Source organism: Bombus pascuorum, chromosome 7, assembly GCF_905332965.1.
Source record: "Bombus pascuorum chromosome 7, iyBomPasc1.1, whole genome shotgun sequence".
Taxonomy (NCBI): domain Eukaryota; kingdom Metazoa; phylum Arthropoda; class Insecta; order Hymenoptera; family Apidae; genus Bombus; species Bombus pascuorum.
This window is the reverse complement of record NC_083494.1, coordinates 6,095,264-6,112,856: the sequence shown is the minus strand read 5'-3', so window position 1 is coordinate 6,112,856 and position 17,593 is coordinate 6,095,264. Positions and strand designations below refer to the sequence as shown.

The 17,593-nt window shown below is 34.2% G+C and overlaps 1 protein-coding gene across 14 annotated transcripts in view; it reads right to left on the bottom strand.

The window, feature by feature from the left end:
- Positions 1 to 17,593, bottom strand: part of LOC132908951 (serine/threonine-protein kinase mig-15) — an 84,853-nt gene that overhangs the window by 17,314 nt on the left and 49,946 nt on the right. For 2 of the 14 annotated variants that reach the window (XM_060963422.1, XM_060963429.1), the window contains exons 5-15: positions 17,269 to 17,551; positions 16,927 to 17,138; positions 16,588 to 16,816; positions 16,246 to 16,506; positions 15,949 to 16,130; positions 10,621 to 10,641; positions 7,647 to 7,826; positions 6,116 to 6,219; positions 4,529 to 4,620; positions 3,549 to 3,625; positions 1,647 to 2,009 (exon numbers count right to left, since the gene is read on the bottom strand). In XM_060963422.1, the coding sequence (XP_060819405.1) occupies positions 1,647 to 2,009; positions 3,549 to 3,625; positions 4,529 to 4,620; positions 6,116 to 6,219; positions 7,647 to 7,826; positions 10,621 to 10,641; positions 15,949 to 16,130; positions 16,246 to 16,506; positions 16,588 to 16,816; positions 16,927 to 17,138; positions 17,269 to 17,551 (2,004 nt within the window). Of the gene's footprint in view, positions 1 to 1,646; positions 2,445 to 3,548; positions 3,626 to 4,528; positions 4,621 to 6,115; positions 6,220 to 7,646; positions 7,827 to 10,620; positions 10,642 to 15,948; positions 16,131 to 16,245; positions 16,507 to 16,587; positions 16,817 to 16,926; positions 17,139 to 17,268; positions 17,552 to 17,593 lie in introns of all 14 variants that reach the window. The other 12 variants (XM_060963432.1, XM_060963435.1, XM_060963421.1 and 9 more) reach the window with 11 other exon arrangements.

The following is a 17,593-nucleotide window of genomic DNA, read 5'->3' as shown; positions in this document are numbered from 1 at the left end:
AATCATTTTCGGACGCAAATTTATACGAACTCTATTCATCCATTTGATCACAGTAATACGTAGTATCATTTTTGTCTTAACCTTTATGTCATACCCTGTATATCAGAAAGTGTAATTCTGTCACGGTAAATTTGTCAGATTCTCGAGTTGTAGACAGAATTTTTTCTGGACTTAAATATCTCTCTTAAATTAAAGTTATGATTTATTGATTTGTCGGAATTTACTCAGAATTGCTAAGAATAATACTAATCAATGGGTGGCAGAAGATTATCGAACAAAACGATGCACATTTGGTTCAATCGTATATTATCGCAAGATCTTAAAATGAAATTTATAATTCACACCAGAAAAGGTTCAAGACTTATCCGACAACACAATACACACTATGTGTGCGATTTAATTGTTAAAAAGCATTAGTTCCTATGTAATTCATATATTCATCGATTCTAGTCGTATACATATGTATAAATGTGCAAATTAATCGTCCAGAAAATTGTCAACGTTCTACGAAGAATTTATCGTGTGATTTGTAAATTAAACAAGATAAACTGAAATCGTCGCATCGTTGGGTTTGCACTGATCTTACAAAGTTTGAAGACGAATTTGTTCAATAGGATGCAAATTACATAGCAAAGGGTTAAACATCAAAGTACATCGTAGAAATGATGAGAATGAGATCGATTAAAAAAAAAATGTCTGAGAATGATTAATGCGTCGTTTTAATACTACTCGACAGATACTGTAATATGAGAAAATATCGTTAAGCACGAGAAACAGAATGAGAAGCGAGAAAAAGAAGTTTCGTTAATAAGGTGAAAATGTTCCCTTTCCTAAGTTACCATATAACAATCTTAAAATACTATTAGTAACGTGAAATGATATACTGTTAATTCCATTATACCAGGTATACGTTATCAAAGTTCTAACGTTCCTCTATGAAGCTTTGTGCGACCTTGTCTGAATGAATAATCTAGTAAAATAGTATAGGATAATAGTAATTGTTGGTAACAGAATACTGAGAGCGCTAATAGTTATGTATCCTACTCATGTTTGTAAATCTGAAGAAATAAAAAGAAGGAAGGTAACGGGGGGAAATGCGCCTAAAATTCGAGCGTAGCTGACTAGCTTTCTATGTTGATTTTTGTATGCCGTTAGATGTTGGAAGAACGGACGTGTAAAGGTTCAATGACAAAATATGCCTGTCGATGTGATATTAGAAAGTAAGATACAAGTGATAAAATACATTGTACAATTCGAACGGTTAGCTTATGTTAATATTAAGTTGCTGGTTAAGTTGATTATATTTGAAAAAAATTGATGTGTCAAAGGAATTTGCATTTTGTCAAGCAAAATGATGTAATAGCGAAGAATTACGTTAAGCGATTTCGAAAAGAGAAAATTTAGGTACTCGGCTCGAATAATTTAACGAGATAAATTTGCGACTCGATCAGTTTCAAGATCAAGTTAGAAATAAGATATTACGATTTATTTATCGAGAGGCATTTGTCAGGATAGTGGATTTTTATGAGAATCAGGGTATCGAAATTGACACGATGGTAGAGAAATCGAAGGTAGAGATAAAGGTAATGCAATAGGTATATATTTTTCAGGCAAGCACACAGGCAGGGCTGATAGGGGGGACTGACCTGGGTGACAATGGGGCTGTACTCGCTAGCCGTTGTACTGGCCGTAGATTTAATAGTTCCTGCTTCGTCAACGCTGACAGAAACAGCATCTGATGGTCTACAACTGCGTCTTCTCGTAGTGTCGTCTTTATCACGTCCAAAGTCGAACCTTCTGGCCTCGTGTCTACTACCGAAAACGATTTCGCTCTCAGTTTTTTCCCTTCTAGGCCTCTGAAGACCGTCACGACCGAACGAAAAGTCCGTAAGAACCGGCTCGCCGGTACTCACGACGTTCCCTTTTTTCCCGACGATACCGGCAACGCTTATCTCGCTGCCACGCCGGTTACCGCTTGAGAATATGCTCGATCTTGCTGAGTCTGACTTCTGTAAATATGCAGAGTGTCTCGCGGAAGGAAAAAAGTCGGAATTCTCGCGGCGGAAAGCACGTGCAAAAGCGCTGGACGTGTTGCCAAGCTTCGAATCGCTTTCTTGTCGTCTATGCGCTGTTTTCAACTGCTGTTGCTGCTTTTGATGATGCTGTTGCTGCTGCGAATGATTCTCATACTTCCTACGAGACGATAACTGATCCTGCCTCTTTAACGTTTTCTCCGTGGACGACGAAGAAAGGTGATTCTCGTTAATACACTTGCTCGTCTCCGTTGTCTCTTGCGAAGGTTCTTGTTTCATTTTATCCAATCGTTCGTTAAAACCCTGAAAGAAGCGGGTGAAATCCCACTCCTTCAGTAGAAGTTGCTCCTCCGCCTCGGAGCGCCGGTTGTTGTTAGCCGTGCCGCGATCGTCTGACATCTGACTAAGTTTCTAGGGAGCGCGCACGAGGGCGATAAACAAAGTGACAAAAGAAAAAAAAAAACATTCACACGAAAAGAAGAAAATCATAGGCGTGCGGTGATACATAACGCGAGCTAGCTGTGATATGGCAGTGCATTGCGATCAAGTGTAATTATATCAACCGGTCAATGGAATTCATTTTCTAACGTACTGACACACGTTCCACACGAAGCAAGATAATATATCAATAATAATAACATCTACTATATTTTATACGATGTTACGCGACATTGTCATGAGAAACATTCCACGATACGAAGCTACATGATGAAACGAAATCGTGAGACTCCGATTGATCTCCTCTATCCAACTACTAGGAGTAATGATCAAGCGTCGTTGAAAGGAACTTTTCAGCTGCGAATTCGGAATATTTTATTTCGAGCAACGCTCGGTCCATACTCGCGTAATTATAATCTTTCTGCGAATAGATCATTATATACACTGTACATCGTGATGTTATCGATTGGCTCTCGATTTCGCCGATCCCCTCTTTTTCCTCTTTTTATATCTATATTCTTCGTATGTTTCGTATGATTTTTTACCGCTTAACAACGGTGTTAATATTATATATGTAGCGGCGTTATGAATATATGTTTGTATACCATAACATATAGTCACCAAGCGTATAATGTATCGTGTGAAAACAACGGATATACAAATAAAGCAGTTTCGATCGTTGGAATTGCACAAGAATAATTAATATGGAAATTGACATGTGTTTCTCACTATTTCCGACTAACGATAGATATATAACACATCAGAGAGATATATCTATAAAAAGGGGAAACATAAATACAATGCAATCGTTTGTATCTTCATTCTCTCCTCCGATTCTATTGAAATCTGATCTCGAAAATGTTGAAGCGTGTTCGAAGAATGGAAAGAATTGAAAAAATACATGGATCGCTCTATGAAAATGTAAATAAATGACACAAGAGTAAATATTACATTCAATCTGTATGCGAAAATTGACCGATCCGTGTCATCATCAATACACATAAAAACGACAAGAAGGCGCTAAAAAATATTACGTTGACTTGCATTTAGGTTGACCCATAATTGGAGAACACTTACCCGTTTCATGACTAGCGTACGATCTCCTGATTCTTCCTCATCAGGGGTCGGTGGAAGAGGTCGATTTGGTGCTCCACCTGCACGCAAAACATAAAATAAAAGTATTTACTTTACAATCGAGATGCAAGTTTGTTGCAGGCTTTATCCCGTAAAAAGCTTTGACAGGAAAAAGAAATCTAGAGTCAGCTGTGTTTCCATATCATTCAAATATTCATTCAAACGTAGTTAAGAATAAACTAAGACAAAAGCTTGCAACTCAGCTTCTACATGTACATATTAGGTCGTCAAAAAAGTTTCTTTCGTTTTATGAGGAAATAATGGATGCACAACATTTTTTCCCGTTTTATATTATTTTATTGAATTACGTATAATTTTGTTCTATTAAAATAAAGATCACAACGTTCGACAGATTAGGTTTCATGTTTATATAAAAATGCATCGTTGTAAAACAAAGGCACCTTTCGGACAACCCAATACATATTTTCAAAACTTTTTACAAGATGTAGTAAAACACATTTTCTACAATGATTAATAAACTCATAACCTGCGATATCACAAACTATTATACCGCTTATTTTTGGTAATACGTCCCTGTATGCAAAAATAATTCTTATTCGTTATTTCGTTTCGTATGAAAAATACGTCTAACTAATGAATTTTCAAAATCAATTTTTACGGATACAAAAATTATTGTAACAAATTCTTCTCTATTCGTGTACAACAAAATTGCTGGTATCAAATTACATACATATTTCTCGAAACCTTCCATCTAAAATATTTCCGATCTTGTCGATGGTATCGGGTGTCCGCCGAAACAATTTCAGTGGGACACCGTGTACATTTAAAGTGAATTTTCATGCTGTATTCTAATCTTTTAATTACATAATACAGTATTTACATAATTATACTTAATTGAGACATTCATATAAATAGTATGCATTTTCGTGAAAAATATAAAAAATTCTTGTTCGATGTCCTACCTTTCGGCTTACCTTCGAGGTGTGAATTCTGAGCATTGTGCGACGATGTAGACGATGGATCTGCCGATGGTCTGAAAGGAGAAAATTCGGGTCTGCAGCAACACACATAGAAATGAAGAGGATCATGATGACGCACGAACGATGCGGAATGCGTAGTGTATGTTGCGTGGCGATGCGGCGAAGACGACGATTCGAAGCAACGTGTCGAAGCGGAATGAAAGATGAAATCAAACAAAACAACATCGGTAAAATTAATTTCATTTTTCCTTACATATAAAATATATAAACATATAAAGTTAACTGTAAATTATTCTCTGTTTGTTATTTAACATTAATTACTGCACATTGATTCAACTTTTTCCTTTGTCGCGACAACTATTTGTTAAATGGCTACTCTATTAGTTAAAATTCTTCTTTCAAACGAAAAATTTATTATTTATGCAAGTAAAGTTCCCATTGATACCGATTTATTAGTGATTTATAATATTACATTGTTGTTTTGTAAGTTGATATAATTATGAATATAATTTGATGAAATAATCTTGTGCTGGATATAATTGAGTATAATTTTCTTTGCACAATCTTTGTTAAAAATGGCAAGTGATATGGTAATTGTTATTTGATAACGAAAACGTTATTATCTAGCAGTAATGAATTCTTATGATTATGTCCCTTTCGTGATAATTGTTGCGATCATCGACAGTTGCAAACTTTAACCACTGACCGATTTTACAATGCCACTCTATTGTTTCCACCTATTATACATCGTTATTCTATAGTCCTAGTCTTCTTCGTTTCCTAACGTAATTAACCTATTAACGTAATTGTTTGCAACTGAACGAGCCTCGTGTCACAATTATTGGGTTGGCAACTAAGTGATTGCGGATCTTGCCATTAGGTGGCATTGACAAAATCCGCAATCACTTAGTTGTCAACCCAATATTAAGCTGTTGGAAATATCTTATCATCTCCAATTTTTTTGACTCATTTTTTGATATTTTACAAAAATATCGCTATAAGAAACACGGAACCATTATTAAATATTATTAAATAGTAAAATTGAAATCTATTGCTACGAATAATCGTTACAAGAGTAATCATACAAGATTTCATAATATTCGATTAGATAATATTTATGATCAGTTTACAATATGATATCCAAAGAGCTGAGTCAGCAACAGATGTGATGCCAGAGGCAATCATTTTACTATTAAATTAATCAAGATGAGCTCAAGCATTAGAACTTTATAAACAATTTTTTAATTTTGTGTAATAGTATCAAGCTGATATTTTTACTTGCATGGATTTTCGCAAAATTTTCAGCAGCAAATATGTATTATCTTGAACTTTCAACAACTAAAAGTTTCTTTCGATCTCTCAATTATTTGAATCTTCGTATAACAGTGGAAATAATTTAGTTCAAAATGTACGAGATACGCTGTATCAGGATGAAGTAAAGAACGGGAAAACAGAAAAGATCGTGTTCTGTTATAAATAACGACGACCATCTATCACTGAAGGGTTAATCGTTAAATGTAAATTCCTGCTTTGTCGCTGTTAAATTGATAAATTAATTTCTCTACTTACAAAGGTTTCGGTGGGTCGCTAGCAAGTAATGTGCCATCGTTCCTTGCGTTATTTCCCCCTGCATCTTCAAGATCATCATCGCTGTCGCTTTCAACGGACAAAGCCTGTAAAGCGAAAGAAATAGTCTGAAAACAAAGCAAGTTTTAATCGACGTTTTGAATCACAAATTACGCGATGCACTACGATACTAATCCAATAGGAAACTGAAACATTCGAATAACCTTATAACGCTATGATGTTGTTATGTACACTATCGTGTTTAAGTATTTGAACACTTGGTATAATCCAATCAAAACATTGATGCTTCCACTATAGTCTCAATATTGTATAGAAGAATGTTTCTCCACTGTTAATTCTTTACTTCTTGCCGTAACTGGCATCAAATGTTTTGCTAAATTGAAACTGAAACAAGGAATATACTTGTGTCAATCAAGTTCCACACTTGTCTCTAATAAATAGCCGACACTTCATAAAATCTGTAGAAACTTTTCAAGTTTAAACGTATGTTTCAATTATCGTAAGATCTTCACATTGCACAGATACAAAACCTTAAAGTCATTAAACATGGATGTTGCTTTTTTATTTATGCTTACTGATATCAACTATTATTTTCATCGATACCTACTAATCGAATATACAGCTAACTGAGATAAGGTCAGAGGTGAAAATTAGATTACACAGCGTTATTTAACACGTTGACGCCGTTGCCGATATTCATGGTTTTCTGTGTGAGGCGGCGCCCAAATGCACAGTCAGTTTCGTAGGGCGGCGCAGCGTCAGACTAGACTGTTCGATACGACCGCAATTTTTCAACTTTGACCTCAATTTATAACAAAATTACAAAACCTATACGATTCCTGTTGGGTTCAATGAATTCCGTGAACTTCAACTAATACATTAATATACAATAGTTTGACAATATCAATTTGCATATATCTATAAATGTTAAGTAAAGCTGATGGGACCAGATTTGGCTCCAATTTTGTACTCTTTTCGATTTTTCTCAAAAAATGGAGGTCTGACGCAAATTCTGATCATCGCACGCAATTCTGTGAACATTTTTCCATAAGAAACGTTTGTAGCGCGAATCAAAAAATTTTTCAATTCCATGCAGGAAAACAAATAGTCATGCGTGTTCGTCGGAGAACGACGGTGCGCGTAAGGAACACGCTCGACGAAAATAGTGTTAGGTTACGTTAAATTTTTAGAATGGACTGACAAAAGGCTAGTATGTATGCTAGCTACTTCCAAAAATCACAAGTGTCTTATAATATTGAGATAAAATAATATAAACCTATTTTGTACTATCTATTTTGTGAAATACATATATGACCCATCGCGATGCACGCTGCCCGATGGAAAAACTCGAGTGACCCATCGGTAGTGTACGCCGCCTCACGAGACAGACACGTGCGACCCGCCGATGGTACACGCCGGGCGTCAACGTGTTAAAGTGTATTTTATATATTTGCAATAATTTAGAAGGACCCTAATACTTACGCAGGATAGTGTATATCGCTGTAACACTTACTTGATCGAGTATACTGGAAGACTGTGGCATTTGTTTATTGTTTTGATCATTGCTGCTTGCGGGCTGACCGGAGTTGGATGTTGATGACACAGCCTTATGCTGCCTGTTCGGCCTTGGCGGGGCCTCTGGGCCCTGTGACACACCAAGCTCGTTGAGTTGAGCGGCCAGCATGTCCAAGTCCTACCACCCACACACACACACGCACAGCCCCGTTAGTCACTGTTCCGAGACACCTCCAAAAATTGTTTAAAAGCCGCCACCAACCAGCCAGACGAAGCAAATAACAATGGTACAAAAGATGCAAGCTACTCTTATGTGAAACTGTTACACTCTCTGTAGTACAGTGCAAATTGTTTGTCATAGATCGAATTGAATGATTTAAGAGATGACGATGAAATTCATGGATAGATTCCCGATTTTTTAACGATTGATAAAAAACAATAATTCGGGTCCAAAGTTAGTCATTAATTATTATCTATATAATGTAGATCTGCTGGTTCGTAATGTTATATTTAATTCTAATTCGAAAGAGAATTAATTGAAACACATTACTTTGCGAAAATTCCGATAAACGCTACATAAAGTTGTGTACAAGGAATTTTTAATAAACGACTTCGCTGCATGTATGAAAGAAACTAGTTCGAATAATGACAATCGACATGTTTTTTTCCTAATAAAATTTTCCTTAATACTTTACCAACCGCCAGCGATTCAACAGCATACGCACATCCGACCGGCATCTTAGGCGCAAATTCTCCCCGCCACCGACTCTATTTCGGTTTAGACTCTCCAATACCATTCTTTTCGTTCATCACGAACGGTAAGTTTTACAAATTGGTATAAAATTGTGGGAGCTTACAAAGCAACGCAACTGAGCAAGGTATCTTAGCACTAAATAACAAATTACTACTCAAATAATAAAAAAGATCGTCGGCGACAAAAAGTCGATTAATAGACTATCGGTCGGTAAGTATCGGCGACAAAAAGCCAATTAATAGGCTATCGGTTGATAAGTGTCGGCGACAAAAATCCGATTAATCGGCTATCGGTCGGTAAAGTGTTAACATTTAACGTATCGTGTATATGTAATTGCATTTATAGATTACAATTGGCCACCCTGTGTATGATATTATCTTTTATATCAAAATAGATAGATTCAATTAACAGTAATGTAACGATCTCAAAGTACATATACATATTTATACTAATATTTCCTAATGATCTCGAATAATTACTGGATCATGGATTAATACGTAATGCCTGAGATTATAACGATACGTGTCATTGAGAACGATAATCGAACAGGTACATTAGTGGATAATGAAAATGAATGGATTGTTCCTTCTCCAGTATTTTTAATGAAAACTAGAAAACGATTATATTATTATACTGTATAAGAAACTACTGATATAACCCTAATTTTTAATAAAAAGAAAAAAACCAAAATGTTATAAATGATACGTTAATACAATGATGGATAATTCTAATTCACATTCGAGCTACATTGTACGTATTTTGTTGTGCACATGTGAAACAAATTAAACTGTTTTAAATTAAACACAATAGTGTGGAGGATCAAAGGACACAAACACGTTAAAAAATATAATTTGCATTGTAGCTACAGTACCTTGTGAACCGAATACGAATAGACGATAATTTTTGCAAAAACACGATATCAGTGGGAAATCAATTACGAGAATACTTCATCGAAAAAAAATTCTGAACTTGCATCGAAAGCTGCACTATTTTAACCTTGTTCTATTTTTTTTCCTTTTTTTTTTTTTTTTTTTTTTTTTTTAATAAGTACGGTATCAATTAAAAATAGATAACGCTTTTTTCTAGTAAAATTCTCTTTAAAAGAAACAGCTACAAACAACAATATGTATATTATTGGTCTTGTCTGTTACAAATCCATATTAAGGAAAATAGATAAGTAGATCGTTAACGCGTGGCAAAATTGTGTATAACTAATCGAAGTTTATGACCATACTTTACAGATAACTTTATCTGACCTCCCATTGATTATTTTCTTCAATGCGTGATTTATATGAGAAAACTTTCCAAAAGTGTTTATAAATCATACTAATTTATCTTACACTTTTATCGGCCTATTACGTTAAGAACGTACTTAAAGAACGCAAATGAAAAAATAATTAATGCAACGTATCTATCGCGAGCAATAAAAAACAACTACATTGTGATAATAATTTGTTACTTCTTTCTTTAACAGCGTTCAATTATTATCAGACTATGATTAAGTTAAATTTTAACATAAACCGAAAATGGCAATGATAAACTTGTCCGTTTCCTTGATAACTAACATTATGACAGTAGTCCATTAAATGGTGACATTAAATAATTATTATGTTACTTCTGAATTTGTTTTTCTCCGCCGGAACACAACACATATACATATAAAAAAGAAAAGAACGCCAACAGGAATAAGATAGTCTCAATCGTAATTGTTAGTTCTTGTTCCGATATGTGTCCATAATAATAACAAATTGTATATAGTTTTAATGCCAGTTTAATGAAATATCTCGTACGTCGATAAAAATGTTAAAGATATATTTCTTAAAATACCAACAATTACAAACACAACCATGAATTGCACTTAATGCGTTTAAGCAGTGTGTAATCGATCTCCGTGAAAGCATACATTCAGGGAGCTTGTCTGAAGCATTCAAGAACGTTATATCGTCTAAGTAATGGGGACTAAGCACGATAGCGGTAAATAGTACACATTTGCTAAAGATAAAATTCAGAAGTGCTGTTGAAACTTCGTATGTATAAAAATAAACCAAGCAAATTATGTAGTAATACCAAGACTACGTCATAGCGCGTGTAACCTGTTTTATAGACTGCATGTATAAACAATTAAAAATGTTACGCGTAGAGATAAGAATACGTGTAACTGTATGTATAAATGTAAAAATGGGAATGTAAAGAGAAAAATAAGTGTGCGTGTTCTTACCTCTGGCTTCCTTGGAGGCAGCTACAGTACGTGTGAACATGGAAAGAAAACAAAAACCGAATAATTTGAAATCTGCGTGTAAGAAGCGCGCGCATGTGTTTATGTGGATATATCTATGTGTGCGTTTATAGGCGTGTGACATGTGTGTGCACGTGTCGCGTTCATGAATGCAATTAAGTATACGCGCCCTAGGAAATAATTGTGCAATTATATTTGCGTGCACGCCAACGACTTAATAGCAAAATAGAAGGAAAGTCTACGTGCTACTGATTAAAATATGTATCTGTTTATGAGTATGTAGCAAAAGAAAGATATAAAGATATATATTTATATATACAATATAGTCTGATTTAGATGGAAACCAATTAAATATCTCGACTGATATGGAAGATGCGGAAGAGTATTTCAGGCAAAAGTTATAGATGGCCATGAAAGTTCTGAGGAAAATCACAATAGAATGTTCAGAGAGAAACCAATATCTTTTATTGCATATTGTCATACCTTTCACGAGTATTTTCAAAACAATAACCATCCGTATCTTTTGCACAGACTCTTCCCAAGATATTACTTTTTAAACGTTGTACGCTGTCGGTGTTAATATTACTCGACATTGTAGATCGCAAGATTGCTTGTCCGGACTTTGTACATTATCGCTCAAAAGTATACCGACACTTGTTTACTTTCAATAAGCTGCAACAAGCTTTCAGCAAATTCCGATAAATTGATTCTTCATAATCACTCTAGTTACGTATAATAGCAAGTTATACTAGATTAGCAACTAAATGATTGCGGATTTTGCCATTACCACCCAATAACGCAATAATCTAATTAAGTTGATCTTCAAAAGTCGATATATAATAATAAAACTGGTGTTCGCAATTGTCAAACTTTGTAGAATCAATATTTCTTCACCTGATCAACTCTTTATCTCCAGATTCTTTGATTCTTTTAATTATAAAATGGAATACGAGGATATAGAGACTCCCAGTGTTAATATAACCAGTGTTTTTTAAACAACAAATGAATATATTAGTATTTACAATGAAATAAATCTTCATTCTATTCTTTAATACGCGATATATATATCAGACGATTCCATAAAAAGGTAGTAATTGCTGCTTCTAATTATTAATTCATCGTTAATTTATACAGTTTGGTAAAATTCACGTACCGTTAGTACAAAACGACCAAAACGTCCATACTTGTGATAGCGTAGCTTATGTCTTGCAAAAATTGCATATAAGATGTAGGTACTATCGAACAGGACATAATTCTACCGCGTATTAATAAAAGCTACCGCGCAATGAGTTGATTAACATATAACTGTTTTTACATAACTGCTTATATTTACAACACATTTAACTATTTATTATTACAGGTGGTATTAAGAACATCGCAAACAGATTCGAGCCTTCCTGGAAAGTTTCAAGCATCTCGTAACTAGTTCGGTAAAGAAAACGGAGAGAAAAGGAATAAATTTTTGTAAACTCAAATTTAATCGTAAATAAGTACATAATTCCAAATATAATCGAAACTTGACGAGTAGGTTCAAAATATCGATTCATAAATAATTTAACGAAAAACTTGCGATAACTTTTTACTTACATACAGAATTCAAATAAAATTCAAATATGAGCATATCTGTTGTATGTACGTAATTTCTAATCTCTCGAAGTTTAAGTATTGCTTATACGAGATTTGACTTTTCCAAACATCATAGCTAGAGTGCAGCTATTTATGTAAATTTATATTTTTATCATCGCAATTAAAAAATGTTAACTTGAATAGAGACTTTCTTCATCTACTAGATATTATAACGTGTGCTTTATTTCAGATATTAAGCATATATTTTTTACGTTATGTGTACGCGTTCTGTAAATTTTTCATAAACACCTAACATCCGCAGTCTAATAATAATACTTGCATGTACGTAAATTTATTCCTGAACATACACGTTGTACCTAATCTCGTTCCTACTTATCATCTTACTGATTTGTTATCAATATGAAAAATCAATCGAATCAGAATTATCGATTTTGACTTATCGAAGTTAAATACACGAATATCTACCGGATTTTCAAAATTCGAACGATTATTTTCTCAGAAATAAAGCCTTAGTTTAAAAATTTCATATTTTATTTCCGATTTATTATCACGTATGTGTTATTAATGTTATAATGATATTAGATAACCGGCCACGTATCACCTTTGAAAGTTACCATCTCGAAAATATGCTTGAATACTAGTTTCCATTTGAAATATTAATCATGCCATTCTCAAGAATTTTCGAGGTCTTTGCAAGATTAAGCGTTTGATATTTTACAGCTATTGTTTAGAACGTATTTTTCTGTATCTTGCATACTCTGCGAGATATTTAACCGTTTCCATTTAAATTGAACAAACTGTATATATATACGTAACAAAATATATGATACACAAAATACATTAAGTTGATGAAAGGCAGCAAGAAGGCAAAGTAGGATAAAAATAGCATGTGCTCTTCTACAATCTTTATAAATTGGAGTAGTTTGTAGACTATATCTATCTATATATAACATGTGTATGCTGAGTCATCTAACTTAGAACTTGGCATTTCTTCATCAGTTTTAATGATACCAGAAAATGTCCAAGGAAAAGATATTTGCTATAAGAGAAAAAATATTATGACAAACAAATTTTTGTCGCGTGATCATATTTTCCAATGTTTTAAGGTCGTCTGCATTTTTCTCTGATAAACAAAACAATGTTTTCATTGTTGTAATATTGAAATAAAACAATTTTGAACAGATCAAGCGATCTTTCTAAAAAGTAATCTATTTTATGGAAATGATGTTTCCATGTTTAGAACGCAACAAATTTATTATTCAGTAAACAGACCTAAAGCCACATACAAATATTCGAACTTACATTTGCAACTATTAACTCAATCAAACATGTACAGAAGTATTTAAAACAATATCACATCTACAGGAGGAAATGCAAGAGAAATACCTAGATTCTAGAACATATCCGTAAAATTGGAAAATTCACCATTACATATCTACATTTGTTTATAGTAAATTTATTATAACCACAGATCCATAGCGAGTCACGAAAGTATTTTTGAATGCGTATAAACAATATTTACGATGAATCTCCGCATCAGATACAACGAGCGATAAATTCAATCGATGTCAATAAGAGAAGATTTTGAATTTAACGAGTTTTTATAAAACAAGGATATAGATTCTTAACGATATGTATAGAATGTCAGATGTAATTACTTGATAAGCTTAAAGATATAGACGATTAAAATTACGTACCTAATGATGTTATGTGAGTATACAAGTAATGTTATCGAAACTGCATAGGCAAAGCAAGATGGTTGCATGGTTTATAAACCATGGTTGCGATTAAACTTTTTATTTACTTTTTTTGTATTTTTATTGTGATAAAATATCATCGATGATATCGCGGTATTGGAGACGTAAAATATCTTAGATATTAAGATACTTTTATTCGATCGAAAATACTATGATGAAACTACACCTATTGATTGCAAAAAAATGTTGATACTGTGCTGACAAAACTTCTCGCAAACCACTACCTAAATAACTGAATGACATATATTTATATCGTTGTTGATTACAACTTTTGTTATTTGTGTTATCTTAAAAATAGGAAAATCCAAAAAATTTGTTTTCTCGATTTTTACGATATAGAAGTTAACGATACTGAAATTTTTACATTTATTGCTGGAATTTCTGGTAAATACAAGCATGCGCGTGTATTAAAAAGGAAAAAGATAAATAATTTTATTTTAGGAATATGCTAGTATCGGTGAATCAACTGATGAACATTTCTCTTTATCTTACTCATAGTTCATATTTCTCGCTTTTAAGACCCGGCCTCAACCAGATAAGTGCCCCAGAAATTCAAGTATCCAAAGGGGAAAAAAGGAATGTCAGTAAGATATCGATATTTAACACGAACATAAAACGCGAACACATCGATGATAACACGATATTTTTCCTTCGGTTAATAAATTGCAACTGAAACTAAAATTATTTAGTAGTAGCGTGCGTTCATATGTTTATAAAATAATTTTATTCTAATTTTTATCCTTGCAGTACTATGTGGACATTTATACGTCATCTATGTCACGGAGAGGACAATTGTAACAGTACATTTTTGGTGAATATATATATAAAATATGAATGCGTGATTGAAGTATGAACATGATGGTTCCATTGTTTCGATTCGTTGCTCTCAAAGTAAGAAACATTAAGCATAAGTGAAATAGAAATAAAAGTTCGTTGGTATTGAACTTTTGCACAATTATCAATGTAATTCAAATTGAATCATACACGATGATTGTTGATATCATTTTCTTTGGAGAAACCTCGGAAGTGATAGGAAATATATAAATTTGGAAAATACGTTCACTGCGTTTAATCAAAAATCTCCTATTTAATCTCAGTCCCTAGAAACGATTCATTTACGATTTTAAATAAAATGCCGTATTAACTTACAATGCCGAATATAGCAAAATCTGTTGCAACTTGTAAAACGTCGTTGAACAAAAAAAAAGTTGAGGGTATTTTAAAAAATTTTTGTTCTATAAGATATAAGTACAAGTGCGTGCGTGTGTGCGCGCGTGCGTGTTAACGTTGCGAATTGCCTGTGTACAGAGATTTCTAGCCCGAAATTCAATTGTTTAGAACTTGCATATCAATGTTCATGTTTGTTTCGGTTTCCAAAGGAGGAGTGCCCCACATATGTATGTCACTTGTCGAAAGTTGCAAAGGTAAGCGTTTGAATACTTCCGTGTACCTGTCTATGTAGATTCTTTTCACTATGGATTATTACTAACATATATACATATACATATATTAAACAAGAAACGCCAAAGATCTTGCGAATATTGGAAAATATTAATCGCGTGAAAAAATCTCTTTGCCGTGATATTCGTCTTTTTATAATGAATATCTTAGTAATTATAACGATCTGGGCAAAATAATTTTTATGAACGTTCCGGAAATTACAACCGAGCGGCGGTTATACGCATAACGTACAAGTAAAATTGCTCAGAATGTCGACGTTGGCAACGCATTTGAAAATCATCGAAATCGGTGAACTGTGCCCTGATCGATATAATTATCAATACTTTTCCTCTTCGAATCTAAATCTAAATAAATCTGACATAATCGGTCAAACGTATAAGATACCAATGTTAAATAACTCAGTTTATTTATTATTTTGTTATTGGCATAAAATAAGTGTCGAAGGAGAAGTTATAAGATACAAGATAAGATAATTGCAAAAATAAAAAAAATTGAAAAGACTTACCATAGGCTTAAACACATGACTGTTTCTTTGCGATGCAGCTTGTCCACCAGAACCTCCACTACCAGCCCCACCAATAAGAGGTTGATGATTGGATGGCGGTGTAGAAACTTTATGAGGTTGTCGTGGATCATCTCTGGGTGTTGGAGGTAATGGCCGAGATGGTGGTTGGGGGTCTGGAACTACTATACAGTGCAAAAGTAATTACGTAACATTTGAGAAAATTTATTCGGCGTAACAATGGATAGAAATTTTACATAAAAACGCAGAAGATAATTAATGGTATACTATCAAACGCACCAATTAATCTGTGTGGTATAGCAGGACGTGCAGGTGGCCCTGGTTCTGGTATATCTCTTTGAGTTCTGCTACTCGGTTTTTCTTTAGCAGCGGGTGGTTGTGGATTTACTTCTTGGGTTAGGGTCCTACCTTCCTGAATTTGTTGGAAATTTCTACGCAAAGTATCACCACCAGGTGCTTGAACAATGGATGACGCTTCACCAGCTAATGCCGGTTCGTCTTCTTCATTTTCACTACCACTATATCGGTAATCGTCTCTTTCTGTGTAACAAATTACAAATAACGGATTACGGCGATTAAGCAAATTATCGTTGACGAATCGCTTCCGCGTGTCTTTCATACCTTTCTCCTGTTTACGCTTTTTACAGCGGTCAATATGATCTTTAAGTTGTATCCTAACTTGTCTCTCGGTTGGTTGGTCCCGAATAAACGGATGCTTAAGGAGTTGCTCTGTATACGGCCGTTGATGATAATCCTTTACTAAAACCGTTTCAATAAAACCGTGGAATTTCTTCGCCCACTTTTTCGATTTGAGTCTTGGTGGTGGATTACGTGGGATCAGAAATAAAGCCTTTTGTGTGAATTAAGCATAATCAATAAAATTAAATTTTACCCTTTTTAAAACAGAGTAGTAATGTAGAAGAACGGTGAAGGAGATTCACAGCCGTTACAAATACTCACTCGCATCGGATGAAGATCACAAAGCGGAGGTTGTGATTCGGCCATTTCTAAAGCGGTAATTCCCAATGACCAAAGATCGCTTCTGTTATCGTATGTAGCATCAGGATTTTCATCACAGGCTATTACTTCTGGAGCCATCCAATATGGCGTTCCAATAAATGTATTTCTTCTACCTATTGTCCGATCTAATTGTGCGCTAACGCCAAAATCAACTACGGCATAACGGAATAAACGATTACTTAATCATTCGAACGATTTAGCAACGAACAACACTGTATTCAGTTGAAATATCGTCCAAGTACTATATACTTTGGTTACGATATAGATGGTCGAGGGACATACCAAGCTTAACTTCAGCATTATCGGTTAACAAAACATTTTGCCCTTTGATGTCCCTGTGTATAACCTTATTGCTGTGAAGATAACTAAGTCCTCTCAATATTTCCCGTGATATATAAGCAATCCATTCCTCCTTTAAACTCTGACCTTTAGTTGACTTGACAAGGTCTGTAACGGAGCCAGCTCCGCAGTACTCCATAACCAACCACAATTGATCATCCTTTCCAGGTGATGACTTCTTCACGAAGGCACCGTAATACGTTGCTATATTTCTGTGATTCGAATACTGCAACACGCGACAGAAGGCAAATAATGTGATCTCGTCCTC